The 18,670-nt window shown below is 35.9% G+C and overlaps 1 protein-coding gene across 4 annotated transcripts; it reads left to right on the top strand.

Moving 5' to 3' along the window:
- Positions 1–1,299: 1,299 nt before the first annotated feature.
- LOC117662437 (carboxymethylenebutenolidase homolog) lies at positions 1,300–16,533 on the top strand. 4 transcript variants are annotated; one of them, XM_060691119.2, is made up of 6 exons: positions 1,300–1,482; positions 4,409–4,623; positions 6,070–6,174; positions 8,168–8,310; positions 8,802–8,893; positions 16,008–16,533. In XM_060691119.2, the coding sequence occupies exons 2-6, from the start codon at positions 4,409–4,411 to the stop codon at positions 16,098–16,100; spliced, it is 648 nt and encodes a 215-aa protein (XP_060547102.2). In that variant the 5' UTR covers positions 1,300–1,482; the 3' UTR covers positions 16,101–16,533. The 4 variants fall into 4 exon arrangements, with proteins under 4 accessions (XP_060547102.2, XP_034267754.2, XP_087746358.1 ...); XM_034411863.3 differs by lacking the exon at positions 16,008–16,533 and adding an exon at positions 9,790–10,802 and having other exon boundaries at positions 1,301–1,482; XM_087890232.1 differs by lacking the exon at positions 1,300–1,482 and having other exon boundaries at positions 3,306–4,623; positions 16,008–16,225.
- The last annotated feature ends 2,137 nt before the right edge of the window (positions 16,534–18,670 follow it).

Raw genomic sequence — 18,670 nt, 5'->3', positions numbered from 1 at the left:
CCAGAATTTGAAAACAGCCCACAGAATCTTTGCTAGATGGAACTGAGCCCAGGCATTGAAGCTGCAAAGTCCAAAGCAATATTCATATCTATTTATACATAAGGTTTGGGGATCCAATTTGTCAGGGGTATCCACAAGTGATCATGTGACCAAAGCCCCACGCTTTTATACAGGACATTGCATTAAAAAGGGTGGGATTTCCAATTGTGTGATCAGAACCACTGCCTTTTTAAACTCACCTACCTCTTTGTATGGACAGCCCCATGCATTTGCAAAGTGGCATTTTAAACAAATTAAAATAAGCATAGTTTTCTTTCAGAGAATGCATGGTATACATTTTGGTTTACAATCAGTGGTGGGTTGCCCCCGGTTTGGACTGGTTCGCAAGAACCGGCGGTAAAACCGATGGGAGGCTCCGCCCACTGACCCAGACGTTATCATAGGTGATCTGCACATGCGCAGAAGAGTGTGTGGGCACGCGAGCATGATGCAAACCGGTAGTAAAGGTAAGTAGAACCCACTCCTGTTTACAATGTAAATAAATATAAAGGAAATAGAGGTCCTTTAGGCTTGGATGTTCTATCAGAATCACAGAATAACAGAGTTGGAAGGTACCTTGGAGGTCTTCTAGTCCAACTTCCTGCTCAAGCAGGGAACCTACACCATTTCAGACAAATGGTTGTCTAATCTCTTCTTAAAATCCTATAAAAACCTTTAAAGTTATAAATTGTTAGTTTAATGTTGTCAACCTTTAGGTTCTAATGTGTGGATAATAGTTAAGGAAAAAGTGATTGCAGAACTGTAAACATCGATTGTATTACACAGCAGACAATTAAAATAAGACTGCAACATTATTTAAAAACCTGGCAACATCAAAATATAGAACATAGTTGGGACAAGCCACTGTATATTTTTCTTTTTACTCAAAGATTAGCATGCACAATAGTGGGGAAACTATAGATTTCTGAATAAATTTAATTAATCGTAACATAATCTATGGCACGTCATACAAAATGGAACATAGCAACCATCCCTTGAATGCAATGGTTACATGAATTGAGCTGTAATAACCTTATTTCCTCCCAGCAACTCCCCAAAGGCCTCAGCCATGTCTTAAAACATCAAAACTCTTTTTCAAGATATTCAAAAGTTTTGCATTCCAAAATTGTGGTTTCTCTCCCAAAGCTGGGCTGAGGAATAAAGAACCCACTGATTCAAAAAGACATGAAACATGAAAAGCGTGTGATACATGATAGCTTGGAGGTCAGTCACGGAGGAGGAGTTGTTGGAATCCTCCCCACTTTGGGGTAGAGTTACAGTCTGTCAACCTTTGAGCTCTTTTGTAATAAGCAAACCTTTTTGCTGCCTTTTCAGTGGAGGTGTACCAAGCAAGGTGAAAGAAGCTGCAGCATTCCCCAGCAGCAAGCAGACTGCCTTAAAGAAACAGTTTCCAGCCCTTTGATATTGGCTTCAACATTCCAGGTACTGTTGAAATCATATATGTTCCATCATATTTTTTTCTGGAGAAAGGTTAAATCGGTAGCCAAAATGCTGATGCCTTCTTGCTTATTCTGCCATATTGAAGAAAAGATAAGAAAAAGACATGAAAAAACTACAGGGGAATTACTTTCTTAAGGCTACCCAGGAAGGTGTTTGGCAGAGTTCTGAGCAAAAAGGTATGAGAGGTAACAATAAGCAAATTTGGGAAAGATTTCTGCTAGGCAGGGACTATGCAGACTAGATTTGCTCTTTAGGAGGTCATAACCAAATGTATGGAAGGGAGAAAAAAAGTTGATTGTGAGTTAGAAGCATATTATAGTTTCATTTATAGAATGTTTTGCACATGAGTAAAAGACAGCTGCTGAATGCTGTAAGATGCAGAATGTGAGTAAAGAGTATATGAGATAAATAGAATGCTTAAGAAATGGTCCAGGGGATTATTTCTTAAGAGGGATCTAAATCAAGGTGCATGACGTTCCCTTGATATTGTAATGTATTTATGGATAACCATATAAGGATCCTTGTTGTGAGAGAGATATGTTAACAACAGCTATAAATACTTTGGATATAGATGATGCCCTTTTGCTGGTGAAGAGAGATTCCGAATCATTTGCAGTGAATGTTAGACAAAAGTGAGAACTATGGATTTGAAGATAATGTTACAAAGATCAAGGATGTACGTGACAGGGTGAATAAAAAGAAAAATCACGGGATATATAAAAATAGTGAAAATTTGAGCAAGAAGTCAAATTTATGAACCTTGATAGAATGTTTATTAAAGGTGGGGAAATGTTTAAAATGTGCAAGAAAGTTAATTGATAGCATATGGGTGCAAGGAATGAATGCTTGTCAAAAGAAGTGAAAATGGGTGAGAATATGAGTATGCTATGCTTCTTTCTACTTTGCAATTATAAGAGACAACTGGCTATGTAAAAAAGGTACAAAGGTATGCTGAATTCAGTAGAAATGGATGGCTGAAGAAGTGGACATGAAAAAACAAGAAGAAAGTTGCTCAGCATTAAATGCATGAAGGTGAAATATGACTTGATGAAAAAGTGAGTGAACCATTCCAAAGAATTACACTGAGATTATTTGAGCAGATCAAAAAGGAACCAAACTTGAAAACAAACAGAAAAAAATAAGGGAATGAGTGGAGAAGAAGGGAAAGACTGAGAATGTAGGGCTTGTATGGAACTAAGTCAGAGAGAGAGGCATGAGAAGTTTAAAGAATAAAAGGGAATGGAGGGGCATGGCAGGAGAAAGGATAGTTTACAAAGTTAATAAACAAAGAAGGCTCTACTATTCTGATGATCCAATATGGAAGATTCTTTGTCTAACTACTTAGACAAAGTACTTGGCCTGGGTACTACTTTACCCAGGCCAAGTGATAGTAAAAATGAAGGTCTTTAACAACATTTTCCCTAAAAGGAAATAAAATTGTTAATAAAGATAAATGGGACTCGTAATGAATTAGCCAGCGACAAATTTTCAAAGAAGCAAGTCAGGTAAAATGGGGATTTAGAATAAAATTCTAAATAATTTGATTGAAAGCTTTGAGATGGAAACTGTTGCAGTTAAGAGTGAATTGGGGGCCAAAAACTAAAGGACTTCACTCAGCATTACATAAGTTAATGGCAAGTGAGAATGAGTTATTTGTTACAGCTGGAGGATTTAATGTTTGCATTGGCCTTTTGGGCCTGAGCAATGTTGGAGAAAAACATGTAAAAGGGAACTCTTTAATTTCCATCCTATTTATGGTTTTGTCTCGAGTCTCAAGATGAGGTTTGTTTTGTCTACTCAAGCAGGATGCTAGAGTACTTCCATCTCCAAAATGTATTATACGTAGTTTTGCAAAACCAGGTCAAGCAAACACAGAGATGTTAAAGACAAATCAATGTATTGGAAAAACAAAGGTCACCAATGTCTAGTAATACGATTACTTACAAGAAAACCCAAACTCAAAGGTAAGTGGGTCTGACTTGTGCTATGAAAAACTTTTGAATAACAGCCAAACTCAGTTCTTCTTGCATGTGATTCTGACACTCTACAATGAAAAACTACTTCCTCTGCAGCTACATATCTCCTACTACAGTTTGTATTCTATATCTAAGAGTTCCACTCTACAATACTTATTAATATTAAAATTGCTTAAGATCTTTCACTGCAGAACCTTCATGAGTCTGACATGCCTGGGAAGTTGAACTAAAAGTGGACCTCTAGATATATATAAAGGTCTTCACCTTGTTCTCAGTTGGAAGCAGGCGACTGTTCATTTATGCCAAGAGTTTCTTAGTAGAAAGCTGTGCAGAGGTGATCACATCTCTCTCTCTCTCTCTCTCTCTCTCTCACACACACACACACACACACACACTCTCTCTCTCTCTCTCTCTCTCTCTCTCTCTCTCTCCCTCCCTCCCTCCCTCCCTCCCTCCCTCCCTCCCCCATATATAGTTTAGTCAAGGAACATAAACCTTCACAAAACTCAGCTTACTTCTATCTGCATTTATAACAAATAAAGCTTTTTTAAAAAATGTCTATCCTGATTGTGGCATCTTTCTCTTAAATTTCTTCACACAATTTCCAGAAAAGATAAATCTTGATCCGTCTCTTTCTCACTAAGACACTCAACATATATCTTGTATTACCATAATCACAAGAGATTCCAAGATGACAGTAAGACCCAATTGAAAAGTAAATCAGGTTTTGAATGTTTGGTTTGATTTAGATGTCTAATCCTAAATACTTTACTGTAGCTATAAAATTATTGGTAAATTATTGTAATGGTCAGTTACAAGGCTTATATGTAGTTCCATTTTTAAATCTGTAAGTTACAGAGTATATGCATGCACCCGTCATCTACAAACACGCTAAAGAATTATCTTCCAGATGTGTTCCATTACATTTACAGATGGCAGAGAAGCCTAAATTTTGTCCATGTGACCTTGGAGATGTGTTTGATTATCAACCTCTTGGATGTGAAGTGTCAATTGAGCATATTAAGGCCTATGTGAAGAAGCCCTCTTTTCAGACCGATGCAGCTGTACTTGTGATTCATGACATATTTGGAGGGCAACTCCCAAATACTAGATATATTGTTGATTTGCTTGCTTCCAATGGATACATGTAAGAAATGGATTTTATTTTTTTCTCCATCATAATCTTCTCTCCTTTATGTAATGTGATTCTTAATTCAAAGTGCCTTCTAATTTGTTCATTTGTTCATTATATTACATATGTTTGTATGTCCAAGCTTATATGTATGTAATGGAATAGATATGTAGAATCATAGCACAGCATATGTGTTCTGTCCCTCCACCTCACATAGGCAGACACACGAGCAAAAGATGTCTATCAGTAATTTCAGTAATCTGAATCCCTTTGGCAGATAAAAATTCTGGCAGCTACTTTCCGAATGCCTGCCAAGTTTCTTATCACCTCTAGAAACAGGAGTCAGCGTATCTGTAGTCTGTTGCTGGGGCAACCAAGAGTTCAAAGAGTAGTCAGAAGTCATTCACAAAGTCCAAGCCTTAATACAGAACAATATCCCATCCGAAGCTCACGATATGCAGTTTTTGTCCGTCACAGAGCCTGCAGAGCAACCCCACCCACTTTTATCCCCTGTGGGACATGGCTCAATGACTGAGCAATCTCTGGCCCTTCTCCACCTCTTCCTTTGCTGTGCACACCTCTCCTGCCGACGCTGCCTGGGATCAATCCAAGATTGATCTTCATCACTCCCTATTAGTGGGTGCCCCGACATGCTTTCCTCCTGGCCTTCAGCTGGAACCTGAGGCGTTGCCAGAAAGGAGGGTCCTGGAGACGGAGGTCTTGTCAGTTCCTCCCCATCACTTTCAGAGTCATCTTCCTCCGTGAGGACAGACTCAGGAGCCAGAGTCACAACAATATGAAATACAACATGATAACAATGATTTGTATATTAATTTACCTGCAGCTGGTTTACCTGGTGATTGTTAGCTTTATAAAATAAAACCTATTTGGAAATGGCCAATAATTTGATTGATTGACTGATCAATTCAGTAAGCTAATATTTAGATTCAAAGAGCAATTAATACTATGCATGACAACCTATATAGGATATGAATTCATATTTGCATTTAAAAGCAGAGACCTACATATATCCACCCTCTCATTTGATCTGTTGGTTATCATGTTCCTCTAGGAGACCTTTGGGATTATTTTCCATTTAGGAAATTTTCTCTTTGTACACACTATAGTGAAATCAAGAAAGTTTCTGACATAGATAAGTTAGTTATGTAACTTATAGCCATGCATCAGCATTTATACAGATTAACCACTACACCAATCATGTATTTTAACCTAATGACAATAATACAGTTTCTGCTTCTATCGTGAAAACATGTGGTGAATATGGGGTTAGGCTTTATTTATTTGCTAGTCATCCAATTTAACAACTCTCATTGTTTAGGGCATGTTATTGTTCCTTTCTCCGAATGAATTTTTGTGAAAGGGAGGGAATTGTCTGTGTTATAGAGGACTATTGAATAAGAAAGGTTTTAATGAATTATTTTGTTTTTATTTTTTGTACAGTACAATTTGTCCAGACTTTTTTAGAGGAGAACCTTGGAAACCATCTGATGATATATCTAAATTAAATGAATGGCTAAAAACACGAGATCCCAAAAAAATAGATAGGTAAGATTCTATTTTGAAAGATACTTACTTTTTTTTTTTGTACACACACACATACACATAAATAAAATTCTGTCAAAACATACAGACAAACACAAACCAACCCTCTTCAGATCCTGCAAATTTTAATATATCTTAGCTCGTATCTCCTACACTTTTTTCAGCCAGTTTCAGCAAAATGTTCTGAAAAATAGTGTTTAGTAGAAATGGTTAAGTTCCTGGCCTAGAAAGCAGGAGACTATGAATTCTAAGCCTTCCTTAGGTATGAAAGCTGGCTGGATGACTTGGGGCCAGTCCAGTGGTGGGTTTCTACCGGTTCACCCCGGTTTGGGCGAACCAGTAGTGGTGGTGGCGGTAGGCTCTGCCCACCCACCTGAATGTCATCACAGATGCTCTGTGCATGCACAGGTCTGCGCATGTGCAGAAGCGCCACGTATGAGCAAAGCGTGCACACACATGCGCTCCCGGTTCCAAACCGGTAGCGAAGGTAAGAGGAACCCACTACTGGGCCAGTCACCTTTTCAGCCCAACCTACCTCACAGCCCAATCCATCTCATCTTACCAGATGGATGGATAGATAGATAAATGATAGATAGATAGATAGATAGATAGATAGATAGATAGATAGATAGATAGATAATAGATAGATAGATAGATGTAATTATACACTTAAACAACATTGGCACTGACGAAAGTCTCCATCAGTCAATTGCAAAAAGATTGCCTATATTGAAGCTTGTTCCAAAAAAACAGCTGGCACAAGTATTAAAAGCTGCCAATAGTGTAATATCCCTGCAAGAAACAAACCATTGATATATAGCACAACTGCAAGTTGGAGAACTTGGATGCAAAATCAACAAACAAGAAAATAAGTGCATCACCAAAATGAAAGATCAGGTTGGAAAATAACATCAACATGCTAAGATCAGATGTAAGCAAGCTAGAACAGATGGGGAAAAAAAAGAAGTTGAAGAACAGGAAGACCAAAGAATACCTTATCAACAAATATCACTCAAGACAAGAAAGTTCAAAAGATCATTGGGAAATAATAAAACAGCAAATTACAGTTTAGTCAAGAAAATCAGATATGAAGCTCAAGCTGCACACTATAGTGTGTCTATAGAATCTCCAATTTCAGTTATATCAGAAATGTTTCTACCAATCCATCAATGGAGAGAATGAACTGAAGAAAATCACAAAATATAAAGATCTGAAAATAAAAATAAAATAACTGTAGCAAGAGAAAGCAAAGATAATACCAATAGTAATGTGTATATTTGGTAAAAATCCTAAAACATCTGGAGTACCACTTGAACATCATCAACATTGGTAAAATCACCATCAATTAACTGCAAAATGTAATTGTGCTTGGAAGACTTTACATCAGTAGCATCAAACAACAACATCTGCCAATCCATGATGGGAAGATCTCGATAGGTAGATTAAAAATGTCAAAACCAGTGTAAATATCTGGCTAACTGTGAAACCAACCATAATATTGTCTTGTATTATGCTCATTCTTTAGGCTGATACACTATAAGTTCTGTTAACCTTCATTTTCACTGGCCAAACAATATTCCTGACCAATTGTTACGTAGGTTTCCAAATTTCATTCCAGGTCTATTAAACCTCAGCTGTCCATTCACCTCATTTCAGTACATGTCCTCACTGAATCTAGAACAGCACTTAGCAAAGTTTGGTTGTGCTAGAGCAAAGGGGTGTAAAAGATACAGGCTTTGTACTTCATGCTCCATTTTGCAGCCATCTAAGAACTTGTTCTATATGGTTTGGGATGAAAGACAGGATAAAAGAATTGCAAGGAATTCTTTCAGCCACCTTTACCCTGTAAGGAGCCTCCACTACTAGATTTTGGTGTTTTGTGAATACAAGGAGCCCTTTCCATTCATGAAATGGTTATCCTGGGTCCATCTGCTTTTATGTGTTTTCCTTTCTTTTCTGGTTGATTTCTTTGCTGACGTACTTTTTTGTGCCTTAGGGAAATCGATGTGGTCTTGAAATATTTGAAGGAAGAATGTAATGTGACGAGGATAGGTGTCATTGGCTTCTGTTGGGGTGGATCTGCTGTACATCATTTGATGTTGAACTATTCTATTTTTTCTGTAGGCGTGTCCATCTATGGTATGTGTTTAATGCAATGGAAGCTGTGCAGTTTATTATTTTCAAGGGAATGAGAGTTAATAGAAAAATAGGTGATATAAATAGATTGGGATATGTTTCCTGAAAAATCTATTAGGGAATGTAACCATTTCCATACTAGGAATTTTGGGTCTTGCAAAATTATTGGCAGTCAGTGTTCACATTGTAAGGTAAGCAGCGATTGAGTATCAATCATGAGTCCTTTCTTGTCCTCCTTTTTACTCTGACAGAAACATTATGCTGGCCTGGACTAATGGACAATTCTTGCTATGATATTATAGGGCTCTTCATATACACAACTTACTTTTCAAGTCTATATTTATCTACAGAAGATTAAGTGAAACAAATACTATAAATGGGTAGTTTGTGGGTAATATCTCTGAATTCGAACTGTTTGTATGATACAAAAGGGGTTTTTGTGATGCCATTTAGTACTAATATATTTGGTTTTAATACAACTTTTGGTTTTTTAGGAGCTGTCGGTTTAATGGAGGACAATTTCAACCTGAAAAATCCCACATTTTTCATTGTTGCAGAGAAGGATGAGTACATTCCTCTTGACAAGGTATGATATTGTTCTGGATAGTGAATTTAGAATCATATCTCACATGTACAAGTAGTATAATAATTAACTGTATCAGTGGGAATAGATTTGTAATTCTCCCCTTTATGGAGTTCTGGTTATTCTGGATGGATGCAATTGATGATTCTTTCAGATACCTGACACAAAACGTGTCTAAATGCAACATTATTGTATATATTCCAGCAATTTCCCACCTTTTAAAAGAGTCACTCCTCAACAAGGGGTCTGGAAAGAAACATTGTTCTGTAAAAGATTTAGACTGTCTTGGGACAGAGGCTAACCCTGTGAGAATCTGCTTCATGAGAGGGAAATGTTGCTTTGTGAATTCAGAAATAATACTAATAATATTTGGGAGTAATGTGAGAAGGCAAATTAAGCCATCCTTGCAATCCTAATGCAAACCTTAAAATAACATTATGAATCACAAGTTTGTTTATATTTTTAAGATATAGAATTATAAAACTTCATATACTGTAGGATAAAACTTGAATTGGCTGAGTTTAACTGGGCATATCACAAAATAATCATGCAAATATTTTGGCATACTTTACCAGAATAATTGGCTTCTAGGACTCTGGCCACCATCTTGGCTGTTTAGCTACACCCTCTTTGTGTGATCATGTAAACCCATGTTAATCATCAAAATGTATAGTTCATCCAAAAATGGCACTATAGAATTTGAGTCCCAGGATACTGAATTGCAATAAATTTCTATTTAATTACTATACCTGTAAAGATCAGAATATCACAGGAACTATATAGGCTGAGGACATAAATGTCTCAACTCCTAATGAGATGAGAGAACATAAGGGGGCTTTGGACATGACATAAAATGAAAATAATTTCATATCATAATAAAAGGGAGTTTTCTGTTACAGTATACTCAGGTAACAAAGAAGTTGGAACAGCAATGTAAAGTTGATTTTGAAGTGAAAATATATCCTGGGCAGACACATGGCTTTGTACACCGCAAGAGAGAAGATATTAATCCTCAAGATAAACCTTACATTGAGGAAGCGAGGAGGGATATGTTGGCCTGGCTGTGTAAATATATTTAGTAATTGGTGTACTCAATCAAAATATGAAATAGAGTTTTCATTGGTGGAAAAAAGTAATGCTAAATGTATCTTTAATACCAAGATGTAAGCTGTGAGTACTTAAATGCATACTTTGCTCTGCTATAAGCAAATGTCTACAGCAATAATGTCTCAGCTGCCGCTTGGAACAATCTCCTCCTCTAGATCGCATACCTACCAGAATCAGGTTTAAGAATGGAAATATGGTTCTTTGTTCATACATGCAAACTTGTTTTATACTTTTCTCTCCAATACCATGCTGTCAAATCAGCAAACAAACCAAATACGATATGGCAACTTTGGTCATGGACTATCACCTGAATTACAGGGGCCAATCAATATACTAAGGTCTCCCCATAATTACCTCATAGGAACTGTACTAGAAGGACACAAGTTTAAGAATTATTATGGCTTGAGAAAATGGATCTTGGGACTCTATTGCAAGGCAATGACTTTAACATTTTTCAAAAATTTCTTTAGAGTAAGAATTATTCATAAAACACAACAGAGCTCTTTGGGTTATCTATGATGTACACATTTAAATCTTTCATAGAGCTCCTACCATGTTCCCCTGAAAATAAGACCCTGTCTTATATTTTTTTCAACTCTGAAATAAGTGCTTGGCCTTATTGCCATGTGCTCAAAAGCCTGATTGGGCTTATTATCAGGGGATGTCTTATTTGGGGGGAAATAGGGTAGATGGAAACTATGATACTGGGTTATTTTATGTTCCTAACAGTTAAAATGTGGAGATATTTTAAATCTGTTTTCCATGCTGATTCCTTCATTCAATAAAATTTTAAATTTTGATGTCAGTTCAGTGGATATCTAAATGGAGTAATTTTAGAATATTTACTTTACAAATCTTCTAGAATCATGTTACATTAATATTTTTAATTATGCAGACACAAACTATATAAGCTTTCAGATTTTTCAACAGCTTCTGTCAAGCTCATTAACAAGCCAAGAGAAAAAGGGGTAGAGACTGATCTCCAGGCCATGGAAGCTGCAAGCATTTTGCTGTGACATTCCATACTATTTCTTGGTCCAGCATGGAGAATCAAATCAAATGTGGAGCCATGTAAAGATATTTTGTTTGTTTGTCTGTTCTAAATCTCCTTTTGATCAGTTTCATTGAATAACTCCTCCTCCTGTGACCTAAAAGAACCCCGGGTCTTGTAGCTTAAAACAAGGAGAAAATCGTATTTCGGCCAAATTTTTCCATGCCATGTACAATTTTTTACATCTTTATCATTTTCAATCATTTTTCTAGGAATTCCTAGCATATGTTTTACAAAGCAGTGTCTAAGAGGCAAAAAGCCTTAAAGCTCATATCTAAATATAGAAATAAAGGACATTACATGGGTTAAACAAACGACACAATATTATTCCCAGAAGGAAAGTATGAGGTGCTCCTGAGATCAAAAGTTCATATACATCCCTTTGCTAGTTTGCTATGGCTGCTCCAAGTGCTGGTGCTCAGACTTTTATTTTGTTACATCCCTTGGGACATCTGATCTAGGCAGAATGGCTCCTTCTGGGCACAGTCAAAATCCCTGATGGTCAATGCTATCTTTAAGTAAAGCTTTATGGATTTTTTTTATTTTTTATTTTTGGTCATGCCTGGGCTTAGTATTTCTGCCAGGACGGGGGTTAATTATGCCTGTCATAGCCCAAGTAGTTAAAGATTAAGAAGCTGAGGAATGAAACTTGGCTTGTTATACCGGTAGTTTAACTTACAAGAGATATCCTGTAATGTGCAGAAAAAAATAACCTCAAGAAACAGAAGGAGATCCCCAAACAAAATACTGGTCAGATAAAAGAAATGCAAGTCTCAGACAGAACCCTCCCTAGTTCTCACAAAGACAAAATGAAGGAAGGGGGAAGTATATTAAGATTTGTAAGATTCTAGTACTGTAATCTTATAATATAAGTAGTATTACCATTCAGAATAGTACCATTTAGTTTCTTGTTTTGAGGTGCCTTGAAGTGCTGACATTTCTCTAATGTTATACATTAGAAGGCCCTATTGAATGTTCACAGAGGTTTAAATGTTCACAGAGGAAAACCATCAGAACAATTTATTTCAACATATTTCATGTCCATGGATTGCTTAATGCCTAATTGATTTACAGGGAAGCTACAAATATTAATACATCAAAAACACTTCTTGGTTCCTTCTGATTCATAATGACACATTACAACAATTATATGCCTGATTATTCTGTTATTTAAAAGGAACTTTGTCAACCATCTTATATAGTAAATGTCTTTATTGAATAGAAAATATAGTCCACAACCAGCTGGGCTTATAATGTTCTTCTAAAAACCACATTTTCTTGAAGCATATAATTTGCTTTTTTCTCATATACTAAGCCAACATCTTCAATGAGCTATGTACAATGACTATATTTTTCCTGATTAGTTACAGATAGCTCATCTCCATTATAGCATGCTGACATTTTTTGCGGCACTGCACTTCACTTTGTATTTATTTAAATTGAACTGTATAATATGCCACCTGACATTCACCGATATTAATGAGGTCCTTCTGGAGATCTTCACGGTTACTTTTTTCCCATTATTGTGAACAGTTTATCATCTATAGACAGAACAGTTCACTGTTCACCTATGAATTCAATAGAGCCTCTGTCACTTACTGACCTATGTAAAATTCAGGGTCACAACTGGTAGGCTTGATCATAGTGGGGGGGAAAAAGAAAGATGATTTGACGTCTCAGGAGACATACATAATGTGTATTCAATGTATTAAGAGGCAGTTATTTGATAATTCTGTTCTTAGATTTATGAATTCTGGTTGCAGATGTACTGCAAATTCAGAGCATACAAGTAAATAATATAAAGCAAGATAATCTAAAGAGAGGATCACACATATAGAAGCATGCACATGTTTATCACTGTATAAGAACAGTGATACACAGTGTTAATGAAGTTCAGCAACAGCTAGGTAAACTGGAAAATGTTAATGCTGAGGAAAAAGAAATGGGGAAAGTTGTTACAAACGGAGAAATTGATCACACTTATAATTATAATCTTAATTATAGTTGCGCAAAAAGAGCTTTCTGAGCCAGTTTCCAGAACCAATTTAAAATGCTAACTCAAATCTCTAAAACCTTAATTGACGTGGGAGATCACAGCAATTACTGTATAAAAGTAACATGGGAATATGACTGGGACAAAGATGGAAGAACATAATCCAAAGTATTCAAAGCAAAAGATTTTAATAAAATGATTCCCTTGAGTGTACATGCAAATTATTTAAAATATATAGTAACACTGTATGTTCTTTATCATAATCACTATAGAAAGAACTCCTGTTCTATTAAATAAAAATGATATCCTTTCAGTCTTTCAGTGTTAAATGATTATGATTTTTTGATATGTTAAAAGACTGTAAGCTTTAACTTCCATTTTGTTCAGCAGCTGTATATTTGAAGTATATTTTTCCTTACAATTCTTTTAAGTCTTTCCATTGAAGTAAGGCTTTTTTTTTTTTTGCTTAAAATCTATCTGAATCCTTACACTTAACATTTCTTAGCAAAATTTTGAATTCTTTTTCTTTTCCTTCCTTATTACCTGTAGAACTCCCATAAAGAGAGTGCTATAAAGCACTGTGAAGCGGTATATAAATCCAAGTGTATTGCTATTGCTATTCATTTGAACTTATCATAAAACTGAAAAAAAGTTACTTATGACCTTAATTTACTTATAACCACCATGGCAAAAAAGGTAATAAAATTGGACATGACCTACTTATAACCAGCTTGTTTAGTAATGGAAATTCTGGTCTCAATTATGGTTGTAGGTTGAGGACTACCTGCAGTTGATAAGTTTGAGAAGTTGGTTTCTGAAATGGGGAAAAGATAGAAAGCTGTATGTAGATGAATATTTATTATTCAGCTGTCTTTTGGAAGCCAACCAGGGGTGAAATTCAGCCAGTTCTATCTGTCTCAGGCGAACTGGTAGCGGCAGCTGTGGGAGGCTCCACCCACCCGTGCGGATGTCGTAACGTCCCTTTTTTGTGATGATTTCAGGCTTTGTGCATGTGTGGATGATGGCACATGCACATTTGCAAACCAGTAGGGAAGGTAAGTGAATTTCACTCCTGAAGCCAACATATTTCTAGGTATATTAAATAATAGCGGGATAAAAAAAATTAGATGAGATAAAAAGGGCTAGGAAGACTGCATTAAATAGAAGAGTTGGCATGTCATTAGAAACAAATAATCAAAAGTAATAATCAACCTACTACAAAATACAACCTACTACAAAAGAGATGAAAGTAGGCAGATAATTATGACCTCTTCTGTAAGGAACTGATAGAGTCATTATGACTTTTTGGTTTCCTTAGCAGCAGTCCCACATTTATACAATATCTTACAGCCTTGAACAACCCCTTGTAATTTATGTCTTAGAGATATAAGTCCTAAACTCACTACAGTTCAAAATAATTGTCTTTTCTTACTATTTATGCAGAACATGATTTCCCAAGTGTTTATCTTTGGGTTGGAAATTGCTGGTTTCTGAATCACAAAACATTTCACTCACTTTACAGGTTCTGGTTCCTGCATTATCACAAAAATAAAAAGATTACAAAGCATATTTATAGTAAAAAGTTTTTTTTTAAAAAAATTGGGAGGTTCATGGGGAAAATACTTACCGTATATTGTTAAATATATATTTTTTTCATTGACTGGAGATAGATGCCTAAAGAAACAAAAGCTATAGCATTTAAGAATTTTTTTGTAAGTATGATTTATTTGGATGGAGAAGGTAACATTAGAATAATCATAAGATAATTACAAGTTGGGATTGTGTGTAATTTTTGTCAAATAGAAACCCTTTGGTTTAGTCTTTTTCTGTGGTCTTTCAAGAAATGTGTGATGGGTATGGATTCAGCAATAATTTTTAACTCCTTAATTTGTCCTTGTGCTCAGATGAAATAAATGAAATCTGCAAGACCATAATACTAATGATGGGTTTTTTTAAACAATGAAGACTAGATAAACTTGATTTAAAATAAATATTCATATGCCAGTACAGCAGGGCAGAAATGCTTTTCTGGAAATAAAGTCATCTCATGGTAAAGGATGAGCTATAAAATCACATTGTAAAATCACGAGGGATTTTTTGTTTTCCAAGACCTTGATACATCACAGCATAGCATATAACTGCAAACAATGCTTTATTGTGTCACACACCTTCCCTAATAATAGGTTGCATGCACCCTTTTGTCTCTCTTGAAAAGTTCTTGCACTGGCTGAAGTGATGGGCTGCTTCAGTGTGGTTGCTCCTTTTCTCTGGTTGCTGCAGAGATTCAGGCCAAGCTCCAAGCTCTGCTTTTAAGCAGTGTTGTTTTTGACCATTTCAACTGAGCTCCCAAGCCAAGTTCCATGCAGGAATAAAACCAGGATATGCTTTTTACTGGAGTTTATGATCCTGGTAGTTGATTTCTTGCCTGCCTGGAATAGTTGTAAATTTCTAGATGTTACTTTCTGTTTCCTCATCTTTTATCTTCGTTACTCCTAACCTTCCCACCACACACACTGTCTTAACATTCATTTTCGTAAGCTAAGGGACAGAGGCTGCCTCTGAACATTGGCACATTCCTGGAAATGTCAGCATGGCTCAATTTGCCAGGCAGCTGGAATGCAGCATGGATGCTTGTGTGTAAACTATTAGTGAATGAGGGAATGAATGAACGAACCAGCTAGGATTGCCAGGTCTGCTTCCAAAAAATAGCGGACAAGCGGGGGGGAGGGGGGGTTAAGTAGTAAAAAAATTAAAAACAAATTACAATTAAATTATATATTTTCTTACAAACATTTTGACACGTATTAAAATAATCACTTCAAAACTTTACTTAAAATTCAAAACATCAAATATAATAATATGTAAAATATTAAATTACATTTTACTTTGCTGTCGTGTGTATTTTTTATTTGACTGCGCAGCTTTGATCAATTCTTTGTGTTTAAGGAATAATTCTTTAATTTCAGTACAATATTGAGAAATATTTAAAAATATACAAAGTTTACTTCAAACTGATACAAGCAGTCGGTTACGTTCGTCAGTCCACAAATTTCCCATGACGCTGAAAATTCGTTCAACGTTTGCATTTGATAGCGGAATTGATGAACAATACTGGAACAGTTTCAGTAAACTCGGAGCTGGCTCTTTCTTGAAAAAGTACGTCCACTTATCAAGGGATGAATCGCCCTGCAGATGAACATAAACTTCTTCTAAGGCAGAAATTTCATCGAAGAGAGTGTTGGGTGGAAGTTCTTCTCGCCATGGTGATAATAACCAGATGTTCGTCATTTCTTCTAAAGTTGGAGGATTATTGTGATCAATTAGATTGAAACAATTTAGCGTCTCATATACTGAATCGGTGAAATTATACCACTTTTCTAGGTACGCAATGGCTCTTTGATACATGTTGATGGCTTCTTTCTTGAACTTTTGCATGGCATTCTCAGGCAAATGTTTTTTACGTAAGGCAAATAAAACTTTTATTCCAAAAAACTGCTCATCGTATTTTTTTTGCAAAGAATCACGCAGCTTACACATGATAATGTGAAGATCATATGCAAGAATTTTCTTGCTTTCCAGCTTCAGTAGAGTGTCTTGCATTATTGACATGAAGAAGTGCGTGAAATATAAATACAATTCTGAAATTGTTGGTTCATCGTCCTTTGCGAGTTCATTTTCCTGATCCGAAATAAGGTTCCAGATAACCTTATGGCACTCATCAGATCCAAGAGAAATAAAATACGATTTTAGAGGTATCCAGTTTAAAAGAAGTCTTTCAACCACTTTAAACAAACTTAACCAACGTGTTGGAACATGGCACAAAACTTCATGGAATTCTGACTCGCAAAATTCAAAAAATGATTTCAACTCTTCTCGTTTCTTCGCAGAATTCGAAAATTTGGCAAAAACCTTCAGCACTACATTTTCAATATCAAAAGATAACTGCTTTAATGCATTTTTTGCGCTGTTGTGTAAAATGTGATTATTGCAATGAGCATTCGATCTTTGTCTCATTCTAAAAAAAAGACAAAACGCGATTCTCCTATCCTTATTCTCTTAGACTGTACAGCTTTAGATTACGTACCATTTCATCATAAAGCTTTTGAATAAAAAAAATGTCCAGTATTTTGTGAAAAAAAATAGTGAACATAATGTGAAAAAAGTGGACTGTCCGCTCAAATAGTGGACACCTGGCAACCAGCTAATCTCTCAAATTTCTGAGGCTGCAAATTTTTACAGCCCTTTGAGAAAAACATGAACTGCATTGGTAATGTGGGGATGAGACTTTCTGCCTGGTTAGCTGCAACTGTTTTTCTCAAGCATGGACAGCAAGTCCAGCTTCACTTTCTAAAGCGTCTATCATGAATAATAAAATAGCTGTTTGTTCTTAGTCTTCTTCCATATTTGCAATGTAGAGATAATAGTGGTCTTTCTTTTAGGATTTATGTCAAGGTTATAAGGCTTGATCCTTTTTAGTAGTTTCACTGTACACAATACTAGTGATTAGTTTGCAACAGTATAATTATTCTGGCCTTCTCAATGTAAATGGGAGTAATGGGAGTAAATGGGAGTATACCCTCAGTGGCTCCTTTATTCAGATTATTTTGCCACCAATTTATTGCTACTAAATGAAGAAATGAATTCTTGGCTACTGATACACCAGAAAATGTGCTTTCTGTCTAGAGCTGTGAAAATATCTGCAAGAGATTAATGATTCGCCCTTTGAATTCTTCAAAAATTCTTATGTTGGTGATATCATCCATATTAGAAAATCTGGGTTCTAATCTAGCTGGGTTCCCATAGAACACAGATGTTTGGAGTAGAGATAAGAGTTTATTCTGTCATCTTAACATGGAGTACAGCAATTGAAAATTAGATTATACGGTTAGAAAACTGAGGATGATAGTACGTATAGCAACAAGGTTTTCAATTGTGAGGTAATGGACTTTGAGGTGAAGGTTTTAGATGTGCATGTCACCCTGGGACGTGTGAAGTACAGAAGAGGAAAGTCCATTTCTTATCCTGTGGATGCAATCTTAGATGGATAAATCTTTTCCATGGTGTGAAATTTTATTAGGAATCTTTTATTAGGAATGCCATTTCTGCAGGAAAATAAGTACCACAATGTCCTGGTTACAAAGATAGTACAAATAACACCTCTCAAATAACATTTTTTAAGAATGCCAAATCTTTGTCTTTTTGGGCCAAAATCATGAAAGATTTGAAAACAGAAAACAAAATTTTAGCAAAGGGTATCAATCTTGTACAATTTCAACTATTTTAAATTAAGATGAATTTTAAATTAAAATTGGGGTTCTGCAGCGGAAATCCTGTGTGCAAGCCCTCTGCACTGCAATGCTAACTGTTGGCTAATGAGTTGATCTACAAAAGATCTTGCTGACTATGCAAGCAGTTGAATGAATGTATGTTCCTATTGATATGGTGAGTAAATACCACAAGTGTGGGAGTGCCACCTTGGAGCAAACATTCCGCCTAAAAACAAAACTCGATCCATTTTCATCAATACTCCTGTCTTGAAATGAGTGTGTCTAAATTATCTGCATAGTCAGTATAATCTTTTTTGCAATACTTTTTAAAAATTAGACCTCAGACATTTTCAAGTAATGTG

The sequence above is a fragment of the Pantherophis guttatus genome, chromosome 3 (genome assembly GCF_059756535.1).
Source record: "Pantherophis guttatus breed Tessera chromosome 3, ASM5975653v1, whole genome shotgun sequence".
NCBI lineage: Eukaryota > Metazoa > Chordata > Lepidosauria > Squamata > Colubridae > Pantherophis > Pantherophis guttatus.
The sequence above is the reverse complement of the archived record's forward strand: the minus strand, read 5'-3'. Positions and strand labels throughout refer to the sequence as shown.